Source organism: Aulonocara sp. 'chitande type north' Nkhata Bay, linkage group LG8 (genome assembly GCF_057382095.1).
Source record: "Aulonocara sp. 'chitande type north' Nkhata Bay isolate Kocher_YH1m ecotype deep benthic linkage group LG8, A_spYH_male_GT1.1, whole genome shotgun sequence".
Classification (NCBI taxonomy): domain Eukaryota; kingdom Metazoa; phylum Chordata; class Actinopteri; order Cichliformes; family Cichlidae; genus Aulonocara; species Aulonocara sp. 'chitande type north' Nkhata Bay.
In genome coordinates, this window is record NC_141351.1 from 15421735 (window position 1) to 15435857 (window position 14123).

General features: G+C 39.2%; 1 protein-coding gene across 5 annotated transcripts; it reads right to left on the minus strand.

Annotated features, from left to right (window-relative positions):
- Positions 1–45: 45 nt before the first annotated feature.
- On the minus strand, positions 46–10938 carry LOC147323473 (catechol O-methyltransferase domain-containing protein 1-like). Of its 5 annotated transcripts, none has more exons than XM_086303828.1 (7): positions 10804–10938; positions 5610–5734; positions 5391–5496; positions 2262–2380; positions 1613–1667; positions 392–525; positions 46–293 (listed from the first exon to the last, which is right to left on the minus strand). In XM_086303828.1, the coding sequence occupies exons 1-7, from the start codon at positions 10898–10900 to the stop codon at positions 141–143; spliced, it is 789 nt and encodes a 262-aa protein (XP_086159954.1). In that variant the 5' UTR covers positions 10901–10938; the 3' UTR covers positions 46–140. The 5 variants fall into 5 exon arrangements, 4 of the variants coding, with proteins under 4 accessions (XP_086159954.1, XP_086159955.1, XP_086159956.1 ...); XM_086303829.1 differs by lacking the exon at positions 10804–10938 and adding an exon at positions 7091–7246; XM_086303830.1 differs by lacking the exon at positions 10804–10938 and adding an exon at positions 10230–10315 and having other exon boundaries at positions 48–293.
- Positions 10939–14123: the final 3185 nt, after the last annotated feature.

Genomic DNA, 14123 nt, shown 5'->3' on the forward strand with positions numbered 1-14123 from the left:
GCCAATTAGAGGATATTATATGAAGTCAGTTTAGTGAAATAATGCAAAAACAAAACACATGGAGTTTTTTTTTATTTTTTTAATCAAATCCTGTTGTATAACTTCAGTACTGCGCACTAGCAGCACTTCTCAGATATGCACTATAATTTGATGGCCAGGGTGACTCCATCTCCCACTGTCAGCATGTTCAGATTAATTCGGGCATCTCTGTACAGCTTCCTGTTCAGCTTGTCAATGGCCACAGTGTCGGCGTCATCTGGGGACGGATTCAGCACCTTCCCACCCCACAGCACCTGCAGCACCAGACACATTTTTATAGAGGTTTTGCCGCTTGAACTGGCACGGTGCAAGAATTTGTGTGTTTCGTGCTTATTTTGGTTGTAGTGCTTACATTGTCGATAGCAATGACACCTCCTTTTCTCAACAGCTGCAGAGACTTCTCGTAGTAGTTGTCATAGTTAACTTTGTCAGCATCGATGAAGATGAAGTCAAATGTTTCTGCTTGGCCAGAAGACAGGAGATCATCTGAAAGAAACAATGAAACCGAGGGGTAAAATGTCCATCTCAGGGTATTGTAGCTGTCACACAGCTGGTGTACTACAAAGCAACTTTGACACAGCTTGGCTTAATTTGCATCAACTGCAAACCCTCAGCAGAGATAGTGGCTAACACAGTGGTGATTATCGTCTCTCTTTGTTAACCCAGGCTTTCTGCTTCAGGCTCTGTGCACGCTCACATAAAAGGATAGATGGATCAACCAAGTGCCATTTACTTCAGTCAGATACCTTATCAGAAGAATGTGTGATAGAAATCTATAAAGAAAGGTCTATGAAACAATATATATAATACCAAGAGCCAACATTGGTGCTGCTCATCATTAATGGTGAATTCATATGCAACCACTCTGTGTGCCTTCAGTGCTGGATTTTATTTCAAATTTGACAGCTGCACACGAGCTTTGAAGGCTTTATTACTTCATCATAATTAAAAAGAAAATGTTTTTTTTTTTTTTAAATTTAACTTACAACAGTAAAAAGCTCAAATTTGGCAATTTTCTATTAAGACGCATATTTAGAGAAATTGCAGGTCATCAGCCTGGAAATGATTGTTCAGTGGATGTGGAATGACCCTTACATGACTTATTTCTAAGTAGGCTCACCGGATCTACCACCTCCCAAATCCCACTTTAACATCTGAATGTAAGACTATAAAGTACTGCTTTACTTGCAATGTTACTTAAATAGTTATTTAGTATTTATTAAATCATACATGGTGAAAGATTCCAGAAAGTTATTTTAACGATCCATGCTACCCTGGTACCAAACTCTCTGACTCAAACCTCCGTTAAACTGCATCTGCAACAGGTATTATCTTTTTCAACAAGTTGAACTTGTCAAAAACCTTTACCCCAGCTGAAGTACTAACAGAGCAACACCCCCAGAGTAATTAAATCAGTTGTTGGACGCAGATTACCACAAACTGCTCTGTCCTACTAAAGGAAATTGAATGCATCCTCAGACCTTTGGGAAAGACATTTTTGAACATTTTTATCAGTAAAATGCAAATCTCCAGTTAAATGTATGAGAGCAAATAAAGAGAAACATTACCATACCTAAAGTTTTCAGTGCTGGCTGAATGCGCAGATCAATTTTTTTCTCGACTCCAGCCTGTTAATGGAAAGAAACAATGTTTTAAAGAGTAAAAGAAGTGAAGGGTGTGTCACAAAATATCAGGAAGCCTGTTGCTGATACATTTATCTGCATGATTATTCAGTTACCTTTCAGAGTCCGTTACATAGATGTATTGTGTAACACTTGTTCTTACCTAGATTATTATGTTTAAAGCGCTATATAAGAATCAGACCATTTAAGCTCTTCAGGTTCTGTTGACACAAATCACTGCTAAGAGATTTGTCTTTCGACAAATATTTTCTTGCTTGATTTTAGATTTCATAATTACACTGCCATAGTCAACTTATCATAGACGAATCATCTGAATATTTCTTATATATCAGTCATTTAAAAAATAAAAACCTGCTAAATCATTTTTGTTTAATAAAGTGATATCTTTATGTGATATCTATAATCAGTTACAGTAGTTACTGATTATAGTTACTTTTCTTTTACTCAACTATGTGCAAAGATGTCAGACAGAGCTGTATACTTCCCCTGTGATGACTGATCATCCTCTGCACTGTTCGGTACTTTGTTATAAGCATTATTACATTTAATAAAACAATAAAACACAGATTTGAAGCATACCTCTTTCCAGAAGGGTTTACCAATGTTGGTGTACTCTTCACTGATATCGCATGCTATCACAACTCCATCTTCAGGCAAGGCCAGTGCCATGTTCAGTGTGTTGTAACCTGTATAAACTCCTATAGACGCAAGAAGAAATCATCATTGTGCATGACAACAGAAAGGGGGTGTGATATACTGCATACTTTAATACAGTTTTCTCTATTTTTTTTAGCCAATTTGCTATAGAAATTGATTTCCTGACCACATCTGCACATTCCTAGGATTCTAGCTTTTTACATGTGTGGATATGCAGGACGGGAGCACCTCACTGATGAAATGAAATGAAAGAATTTTAAGAGTAAGGATGTGTCTTTGTCTTCAAAATAATTTAAAGTAAAATATTTTTTTTATTTTAAGGAGCAACAAATACAGTCAAACTTGTGCTTTCTCATGCTTAAAATTATTAAACAGATAAGTCAATAGCCTATTAAGCCACAAACATCCCTAAAAAGACATCTATATAGTACTGATCCATCAAAAAAATATATCTATACTGTATGTGTGTGTGTGTGTATATGTGTGTATATATAAAAAAAAAAACAAAAAAAACCACCCAGCACGCCCCTGCGGGCGGTTTATCCTTCAAGCTCGGGTCCTCTACCAGAGGCCTGGGAGCTTGAGGGTCCTGCGCAGTATCTTAGCTGTTCCCAGGACTGCGCTCTTCTGGACAGAGATCTCCGATGTTATTCCCGGGATCTGCTGGAGCCACTCGCCTAGCTTTGGGAGTCACCGCACCTAGTGCTCCGATTACCACGGGGACCACCGTTACCTTCACCCTCCACATCCTCTCGAGCTCTTCTCTGAGCCCTTGGTATTTCTCCAGCTTCTCGTGTTCCTTCTTCCTGTTATTGCTGTCATTCGGAACCGCTACATCGATCACTACGGCCGTCTTCTTCTGTTTGTCTACCACCACTATGTCCGGTTGGTTAGCCACCACCATTTTGTCCGTCTGTATCTGGGAGTCCCACAGGATCTTAGCTCGGTCATTCTCCACCACCCTTGGGGGCATCTCCCATTTTGACCTCGGGACTTCCAGGTTATACTCAGCACAGATGTTCCTGTACACTATGCCGGCCACTTGGTTATGGCGTTCCATGTATGCCTTGCCTGCTAGCATCTTGCACCCTGCTGTTATGTGCTGGATTGTCTCTGGGGCATCTTTACACAGCCTGCACCTGGGGTCTTGCCTGGTGTGATAGACCCCAGCCTCTATGGATCTTGTACTCAGAGCTTGTTCTTGTGCTGCCATGATTAGTTCCTCTGTGCTGTCTTTCAGTCCAGCTTTGTCCAGCCACTGGTAGGATTTCTGGATATCAGCCACCTCCTCTATCTGCTGGTGGTACATACCGTGCAGGGGCCTGTCCTTCCATGATGGTTCCTCGCCTTCCCCCTCTTTCTTGGGTTTCTGCTGCCTGAGGTATTCACTGAGCACTCGGTCAGTTGGGGCCATCTTCCCAATGTATTCTTGGATGTTCGTTGTCTCATCCTGGACTGTGGTGCTGACACTCACCAGTCCCCGGCCCCCTTCCTTCCGCTTAGCGTACAGCCTCAGGGTGCTGGACTTGGGGTGAAACCCTCCATGCATGGTAAGGAGCTTTCTTGTCTTTATGTCAGTGGCTTCTATCTCCTCCTTTGGCCAGCCTATTACCCCACCAGGGTACCTGATCACGGGCAGGGCGTAGGTGTTGATGGCCCGGATCTTGTTCTTACCATTCAGCTGACTCCTCAGGACTTGCCTGACCCTCTGCAGGTACTTGGTGGTTGCAGCTTTTCTAGCGGCCTCTTCATGGTTCCCATTTGCCTGCGGGATCCCCAGGTACTTGTAACTGTCCTCTATGTCTGCAATGTTGCCTTCTGGTAGTTCAATCCCCTCAGTTCTGACTACCTTCCCTCTCTTTGTTACCATCCGACTACACTTCTCCAGTCCGAACGACATTCCAATGTCATTGCTGTATAGCCTGGTAGTGTGGATCAGTGAATTGATGTCTCGTTCACTCTTGGCATACAGCTTGATGTCATCCGTGTACAGGATATATATATATATATATATATATATATATATATATATTAGGGGTGCAACGATACTCCTATCGATATTGAACCGTTCGATACAGTGCTTTCGGTTCAGTACGCATATGTATCGAACAATACAAAATTTTTAATTTATTTTATCAACTTTTCTTCTGACGATGCTGTCTGTGTTGAGAGCTCAGTGGATCTGCGTTCGACTAGTCCGCCTAAGCTGCACTGTCAAGCGCAGATCCACTGAGCGCAGCGCAAGCTAGCAAGACAGAAGCTAAGCTCGTTGCAACATGGCAAATTGAACCTCCCCCACCCTCATTCAGATCTGGCCTTTGGAACTATTTTGGTCTTCATGTGGAGTATGACCCTGAAGATAAGCGCATCATGGACAAAAGTAAAACAGTATGTCGGATGTGCCAAGCAAAGCTCAATTACATGGGTGGGAATGCATTTATCGAGACTTTCAACCCCAGTAAGGCCAATTATTGATCTTCGGATCCACATTATGTCAGCAGCCATTCTCCACCTATGTTAAAAACAAACAGCGCTCACACCTCACAGAAGAGTGTGTGTGTGTGTGAGAACAGGAACAGATTAGTGATCGATTTAAATCTCGCTGTAACTGGAAAGCATCTCAAACTGCATGTCACATTGCTACTGAAGTTTGCATGCGTTTGGTGGTGATGGAGAAAGTAAAATATTTTTATCCTTGATTCTAATCTGCTGCCAACTGCAACTACTAAAGCACATATTAGAAAATGGTTTCAATCATTAAAATCGAGTTTACTTTGGTCCTAAAGAACTAAAGCAGCTTCCACAGCTCCTTGATTGATTGATTGCTAAACATGCCAAAAAAAAGGTTCAGTCCACTTTGAAGACTTGCCTGCTCTATGTCCTGCTCTCTATGCAATTTCCTGTGCACTCCAAGTAGCCAGTGTTTTGTGTTCATATTGTGCAATGTTACTGTGTTTGAACAGGTGAAAAAAAGGGAAAGCTTAGTCATAAAAGCTGCGCATGTTTTTATCAGTTTGGATGTTCGTGTGATGTCAAATTCGTCACCCTTACCAATCTCTATCGCTTTCTTAGCTTTTATTAGTTTGGCCAAATTGGCCAACAACTGTGACTCTTCAGAGGCAACCATCATCCCGTTCCAGGAGTCTTCCATTGTTCTCTGAAAGCAAGCGGAGCGGAAGCCAGTTACATAAAATTTCATAATGCCATATGAAACCTGATTAGATTTATTACAATAGATTTGCCAGAGCACAAGCGGCAAGACCTCCTTACCAATTTGAGTTTTTTCAGCACCGGATGCTCCCTCACGGAGTGATTGACAACATACTGTAACAGTGGATTTTCTTTCCCCCCGCAGTGACTTTTGGAGATGCTCATTCTGGAAGATTTCTTTCTTCCTGAGGGCACAAAGAAACCATAAAAAAGACATAAGGATCTTAAGAGCACAATGATGTCAGAGGACTCCTAGCCAGCTTAAATATATTTCAGGAAACCTAAGATCTAGTTAATAAGTAGAAGTTATTTGATTAAGTTCAAACCCAAACGATTTCAACAGGGAAATTAAATTATTGCAGCAGCAGCAAAGACAAAAAATTAATATTGAATACTGTAAGATAAGATAACCTGACATCTTTTGTTAAATATAATTTGGTAGACATAGAACATATCCATGTGGCATCTGTAAATTTGTATAAATATGGGGCCTAATTTACTGTAAAATGGCATTTAATCAGCTGTAAAAATATGACTTAAGGAGGACGGAGAAGGAGTTTTTCTAACATTTCTACACTCATAAACTTTTATAATTTAAACTGAGCAAACTGTATGGGATGATTCTAAGACTGAAGTCGAGAATAAATCATTTATTACATTACAAACAATTATTATTTGCACGTGAACCATGCAATTTGTATTGTAAATGTCACTTCAGAAGCTGTTGGGGTTTTTTTTGTAAGTCTATCAAGCTCAACAGTAGCTAGAAAGTGAAGCAAATATATGATTAGAAGAGGAATTTGTACTGCAAAGCCTTACACTAGGTGTTCACTCAGTCTTATACAAACTTTATGCATTACATAATAGAATCTGAATCTAAAAATAAGATTGATGTGATCATGGAGGCTGTGTTTTTTTTTTTTCTCAGATTCAGCTTCTCATAAGTTCATTAGTGCACCAACATATTCTTCATCTTGTGTTGTACCAAGGTAATTCACACAATTTACAACTTAACTAAAAGCCAGATCACTGGAAACCGCATATTTATTTCAATAGACCCCAAATCAGCATCGAAGCTCTTACCTCTTAGATAAACGGCATAAACACAAACTCGAAGTGTTTACAGCGACAAAACATGAAGTGGAATATTTTTTTGTTTAATTGTCTGTATTAACAGGAAGAAAAAAAATACGATAAACAGATCCTGAGATATGATTTTTTTTGAAAATTTCCCCGTTCAAAACAACGCAACAAATACAGGCGAAGCCTAAACATAACTTCCAATAATAAAACCACTATAACCCTGAAGCTTTTAACTTGCGGTAATAAATAAATACAATTAAAAAAAAATACCATAGAAGTCTGAGTCACACACAATTCTCCTGTATTCCACTCATTAATAATAAACATAAAAAACAAACACAATGGTTCGGCTTTAAGTCACCTTGCGCACACCTTGTTACAGACAGGCTTTCTTGCTTTAGCGACGACGTCACGTCATAAGGATTACTTTTTGTAGCATTGTCCGCCTTTGAACTTACCGATAAAATAGCCGGCAACAAAAACAACACCAAGCGTGACGGAGCCCACCAGCGCTTCTTTAGAAACGATACGAAATGACATTTCTTTCACAAATTCAGCGCTGTTTGAGCTCTTCCGGGTTTCCTCGCCACTGTACCGTAATACTGCGCGTAAAGGCGCCGCTCCGGGGTGGGTGAAAGGCGATTACAATTCTACAAGTCTGCGTCTCAGAGGCGGAGCCAGACATTTGAAACACCCGGGGCTTAGCCCTAAAGGGTAGTATGCATGTGGGATTTTTTATTTTATTTTATTTTTTTTTGGGTGGGGGGGTGTTTAGAAATGACTGAAAAATTAATTGGCTCTGTTTTGAGTTAGGGAAAAATAAATATCACATATGCAGGACACCTTAAACTAGTTTTTTAATTAAGCAGCGAGGCAGAACAAAGTCAGGGCTGTATCAAGACACGAGGACTAATCCCCAATTCAACCAGACCCAGAACTGATCCGGAATTAAAACAGGACTACAACAGGTCAAAATCAGGACTACTGAGGACTTAACCAAGACAGAACCAGAATCAGAACTAGATGATAGCAGCACTAAAAATCATCATAGACCTGCACTACACTTATTTTTTAATTCTACCAAAGTACAATATTTAGATTGAGAAAAGTTTATATAATTATTTAGCCTTGTTGTGCAAACAAGCTGCAAAACTTAATAAATGTAGAATTTGAAAAGTAACAAACCTAAAAAGAAACACGAGATACATGAGGACCTATGATACGGTGATACTTTTGGTAAACAACCATTTGACTAACATGTGTGTCTCACCTGCTCTTGTTCATCTGTTCTGTCCTCATTCTCCATCTCCCTCTCTGTTCCTCTCTCTCTCTTTGTGCTGACAATCATCAAATATACAGTTGAAACCAGATATTTACTCTTCAGATAAAAACACTTTTTTAATTGTAACATCAAATCAGACTAAAAGTTTATTTTTTTTAGATTGATAAATATAAAAAAACATATTTGTTAACTTTAAGAGTAAAGAGAGAAACTGTCTGTATTTCTTAATTGTAAATGGCACCAAATTGTATTCAAACTGAGCCACACTTATGGAGCTCCACAGTTCTGTTCCTGGTGTTTGTTTTGGTTGACATTAGAGCAGGGCGATATGGCCAAAAATATTTATCACGATATATATTTGAAAATTTGCGATAACGATATAACCGACGATATAATTGATGCGAGACAAAATACAACTCCACAACATTACTAGCGCAAAAAGACAAACTTCCATTTATTTTCACTTAAACAAGAAGCTGGTTTTTATGTACATTAAAGCTTTATAAAAATGTAACAGTGCAAATGCAAATTCCTTGCTGAAAGTTTAACCAAAAGGCATTTCCAGTAGAAATGGGCTGACATATCCTGAGCATAACCATGTATAATATCCACTGAAGTTAAAAAGAGGTGCTTTGCAACATTAAACTGCAGTGTGCAGTACGCATTTTTCGGACCATAAGGTGCACGGGATTATAAGGCACATTAAGCGAAACAAAGCAGTCAGATAAATCAAACTTTATTAAACTCATTCTTCTTGCTTCCTCCACTTCTGTACCATTGATTCATTAATGTTGAATTCTCTGGCAGCTGCTCTATTCCCATGTTGTTGCAGTATATTAATGACTAACCTCGTATTATGGATGGATTATCTCAGTTGTTCTCCTGACTGAAGTTTGGTCCGTTTACAACATCCTGCCATGCGATTGCATTTGTTTCTAACCATGAAGAACCTTCACGTTAACTTTTATAAGTGGAAAAGTGTTAGTGTTCGTCCTCCAGCTTCACTGTTTATGTTATGCTAACATAGCTGTGTCGCTAGCGATCACGTAGCACATCATTATATACCAGCTAGCCCAACTTCAGTAACCCTACAAACGTCACTGCTGTTTAGTTTCCTGTCTTCATTTATGTTGGAAGTGATAGCAGAGCTGTACGTTTGATTTTTTTCAGAAATCTCTCAGTCAGAACATGCTATATCATGCTTAGGTAACTAGCGAAACTAGCGAGCTAACTTCCGCTAGCTTCCTGCTAACTTCTAACTCCGTTAAATGTAATAACTTTTGTTTTCATGGATGCCTGGAAGTTAAACTTTATAGTTACACCTGGTAAAGCAGCAAAGCTGATCGTTTTATTAAAGATGAAAGAATTTAGACAGTTTTTAACTCTAAGTGATGCTGCAGTGTTGTTTGACCTGAAGCATACGGAGTTTAGGACCCAGATTACTCCCAGATTTAAGAGCATCTTAGTCCGACAAATACGACAATAACAACGGCCGCTTGCATGTTCTGCAAAAAAATGTGCTTTGTTGTGTATCTGACGGACAAACACCAAACCAGTTCCACATCACTGAAGTTGCACCATTTTTACAAACCAATTCTGGTTCATCTATTTCACTCAACAATCGGCCATGTGCGTATGAAAACAAAGGCACTGCGCATGTGCGTTTTACTCCCATTCTATCGCGATATTTCATTTTCCTATCGTTGCCTAACATTATACCGGTATTACCGTGAACGGTATAATATGGCCCAGCCCTAGTTGACATCTCTTGATGTTCCCATGTCACAGAAACAGGCTCTGTGTTTTGCCTTATATGCATCCACAGCTGTGCCACCAATTTACTCACATGGACTCTACGAACCAATCAGAAGCTTCTTCAGCTCAGAATGGAATCGTCTGGAGTTTCTTATTAATTAACAATAAACTTAGTGTACATGTACTCCTAAATTTGATGAAAGTGATGATAAATAGAAGCTCTGTCTCTCTTTATTCTGACATTTAACTAATTCAAAAGATATTTCAATATTTATCCAAAACAAAACAAGTTTACTCTAAATGACGTTGTACAGTAAAAAAATGTTCTTGTGTTTTCCATAAAGTGTAAATATCTGGTTTCAGCTGTGAATACACACATGTAAGCTGAGACTCTCCAAAGAAACAGCATTGTTGTTGTTCGGCTTTTCATTTCGCCATTTGTTGATTCACTTGAAGAGCAATAACGTAATATTGGTCAAGTGATCAGTTTGATATCAATCTTTCGTGATGCACCGTCATATTTACATTATTTGTACGGTACGAATGATTTGCTTTGGTACCTGGTCAAACTTAAGCTCTCCTTAGTATGGCTGGCTCCGTCTCTCCAACCTCCAACAGCGCACTCACAGGCGGCAGCTGCCCCGCCCCCTCGCTCAGTCGCTTAGTGCCTGAGCTCGGATCATACCAATATCAGGGGGGATTCACGCACAGTCGTAAATTCCCACAGTGTGCACTATGTGCTTCGACTATTGTGTGTACTTTTTGTTTTATACAGTTGTCAGCCAGACATCTAACTATGAAAAAATTACACCCCAAAATACCCCGGGCTTCTGACAAAACAACCCGGGCTTAAGCCCAGTAAGCCACCCCCACGCTCCGCCACTGCTGCGTCTCCTACTGTTTTGTGTTCTGCTTGGCACAAAACACCACGATTAAAATGTAAAATCAAAACAAACAAGAGAGGCAATTCAGAAAGAAAGGGTCACAAGAAGGGAATGTGTGTTTTGATAAACATAATAATTACAGTGGCGGAATCATTTTAACTAAAGGGAAAAACATGTTGCATACCCACTCAGGGTTTTAAATAAACTGTATACTGTAGCTGCAATCGACTACACGAAAACGAGAACTCACCGCAAAGTAGAGACGGGTCTGGTGTGGTTGGTCTGGAGGCGCGACAGAAACGCGAATAACTCAATTCCTGCTTAACCAACCTTAAAAATATGGCCATTCATGTATTCATAGTGGCGATCATGTGACCTGCTTCAGCTCTCCTGATAGGACTGTAAAACAGAAACCTAACGGCAGAAAGAAAATGGATCGCTATGATTTAAAGATGCGAGGAGACAAATATCAGAAAGTGTAACTGTAATCCTAATAAAACACGCACATTCGCAGATTAAATACATTTTAAACAGATTAATGTGTATTTCTAATGATCAACAAGTACCTGAACTAGAAGTACGTTTCATGCAGAAAGTTAAAAGTTTTCATTTCTATAGTTCTGCACTATAAAACGTCATTGTAAGTATACTTTTTGTTACTTTTGTTACTAATTTTATGATGTTATATATTTCATGTTTCTTCGTGTAGAGCATTGATGGGGTTAAAGTTGGATGCCATTGCATAATCCCCTGGTTATCCTTCCACTGGTTATTGTTCTAGTGGTGCAGCCGACTCACTGTGACTCATCATTTATTTGGTTAATTTATTTCTGAGAAACATGGTTTACTGTAAAGTCTACTCAGGTTTTATATGCAGTCTAAATCTGCAAAGTAAATACAGCTGTTATTGTAGTAAAGTAAAAATTTAAAAAATGCAATATGGAAGTATAAGGTTTTATTCAAAGGAGCTTGCAAAGAAAAGCGTCTGAACTTCTTTAAGTTACTTGAAGACGTTTCACCTCTTATCCGAGAAGCTTCTTCAGTTCTAAGGTCAAATGGTGGAGAGTCCCAGATATAAACCAGAGGGACAAAAGGACCCCCTGATGATCCTCTAATCGCCTGAGCCAAGGTGTGAAACTGGGTGTGGGTCCCAATCAGCCAGAGTTTCGGGTGAGTTCATTGTGAAACCTGGCCCCACCTTATCATGCGAATTCCTGAGATCAGATGGCCCAAGATGTGAGTGGGCGTTAAGGCGTCTGGGAAGGGATCTCAAAACTGGATTATAGATGGCAGAGATAATCCAGTTTTGAGATCCCTTCCCATGAAATGCAGTGTCAAAAGCACGTATTTTTACGTCTGAAACCGTAGACTGAAAACTGTAAAGTAGGCTGTAGAATCAGTGAGTGTTTCACTCAGATTAAAGAAACAAATGTAACAAATAATCAAATACAATTTAGTTAATAAACAGCAACAATTCAGTGACATTAAATGTACAGTGTACTTTATTCTGTCTTTTACATGTTCTAACGTTTGTTAACTCCATGTGAGCACTGAGACAATATGTTTTTGTCTTTTGCAGTCAATTTTCAACATCTCTGTCCTAATATTACTCCTCCTTTATATAACTCCTTTTATTCCTTTTATTCCTCATTTGAACTTTATTCACATATTATAAATAAAATCATCCATGACATAAATTATTAGCTAATCATAAGTAATACTGTATATAATGTGATCAAGATTAGATTATTTTATTGTTTTTTTTCTTACATTGTATTTGCTAAACAGAAAGTTAAATGAGAAGACATGTAATACAAGAGTTCTTACACAAGGGGGCAGCATCCTCATACTAATGAAATCCAGCTATTTCAATGTGAGGTTTTGGTTTACCGCCCACTAAACAAGAACAGTGGCCTGTAGTTTTATCTGACATAGTTTGTAGGTTTGATAGACACATTTTTGTTGTTGTTTTAAGCAGTTGTTTTATTCACATGTGGATTATTAGTGTTGACCTTTATGCCATTTAAATCGCACTGGTTTGACCCCTGTGTTGATGTGGAACAAGAAGCATGACATAATGCAAACTTTTAAACGGCTTCCTTTGTGTATCTGCAGCATGTGCCATCATGATGACTGCTGTTCGGTCAGGGAGTCACAAAGAGATGAGATTATCCTACAGTGTATAGATACAGTAAGTGTTGCACTCACACTTCAGGGAAAGTATCAGCTAATAAACCAAGCAGAGCACAGACGGCCTTTATTTATTGTGGCGTGCTGGAACATTTTTATTCTGTCACACTGGGCCATTTTGATTAAAAGCAGGGTAAGCGTTAAGATTATTACAGTTGCGCTTTTGTTCAACAAACTGCTGTCGAGAGCCATTTAAAAGCCACAGCTTTGATTAACACCTCATTCTAATAACTTCTATGACTTATATGCCACTCAGGATAACAGGGGAGAAAAGCTGCTGTAAGTGTAGACTCGAACCTTTTAAACAGCTATTATTAATCTTCATCTTGTTTCAAAAACACAAAAAAAATTGGTTTGAGCTTTAAATCTTGTCACACAAAGTAAAAGAAGAAATTGATTAATAAAAGAGGGGAATAAAGATTTTAGAGGAGCATTTGTGGGGATGCGTGTTAGTGATGAGAAATGAATTTTCAGTTGTTTACAGAAACCTCAAATTAGAAGAAATTGTGATCATCTAAAAATGAGGCTAAGTAACAATAATTTAAAATGCTGTTAAATACATAACTCTAATATACAGTAACATGGTGAGCAAATACTGACAGGTCAGAACAACAGCATCCTTCATATTGTATGGTACAAACCCTCCAACAATTAACAACTAATTTAGCTGAAAATTAGCAATTAAAACCCAGAATTGTTACCATGAAAGCCGACTAATGAGTATTACAACAACAATTAGATGTGTTTTTGTTTTATATCTGCCCTCTATACATATTTCCTGTGTATATAAAAGTTAAGATGCTTTTAAGGTTAATTATTTGTGTCTTTAAAAAAAAATCTTTTAGCAACTCTGGCTGCTGAATCTTTTATGTCTATAATTTTTTGGGAATGGAGATTGGAGAAAACACTCATATTACACTGAATGAGGAGCTTTGTAAGTCCTGTGCATTTGGAGGCCAGTAATACAACACTGTCTGTCTGAGTCAGCCACACTGGGCTGGATTCATTCTCAGAGTGCAAATAGATCAATTGCTGCTCCTAAATGAAACTTTCCCGCACCGGTTGTACCTGACAGATAACTTGCTATCTCTGCACTTTCTGATCTGCTGTACCAAGGCAGAACTCGATGCTGACCGGCCGCTGCTGGACGCTGACGGAGCCCGAACAGCTGGAGAGCATCGTGTATTTCTGCAGGAGGTTGGGACACTTGCAGCTGGGCGGCCGAGGCGTGGAGCTTGCCTCGGGGTAAGCCTCTTGTGTGAGTAAACACCATAACAATCAGGCAGAGTTGCACGCTTCCTGGGTCGGGGATTTTTCTGGTATGCCAGAACAATGTCTGACACTGTTGTGATGATTGAATTTTATAGTCTGGCCTGACTC

Excerpts from the sequence above, each read along its gene's own strand:
- LOC147323473 (XM_086303828.1), bottom strand. The coding sequence starts at position 10,900 with ATGGCCATATTTTTAAGGTTGGTTAAGCAGGAATTGAGTTATTCGCGT. Across the intron at positions 2,381-5,390 it reads TAAGAAAGCGATAGAGATTG|GAGTTTATACAGGTTACAAC; the intron begins GTAAGGGTGACG and ends TTGCGTCTATAG. Across the intron at positions 294-391 it reads GTGTCATTGCTATCGACAAT|GTGCTGTGGGGTGGGAAGGT; the intron begins GTAAGCACTACA and ends CTGGTGCTGCAG.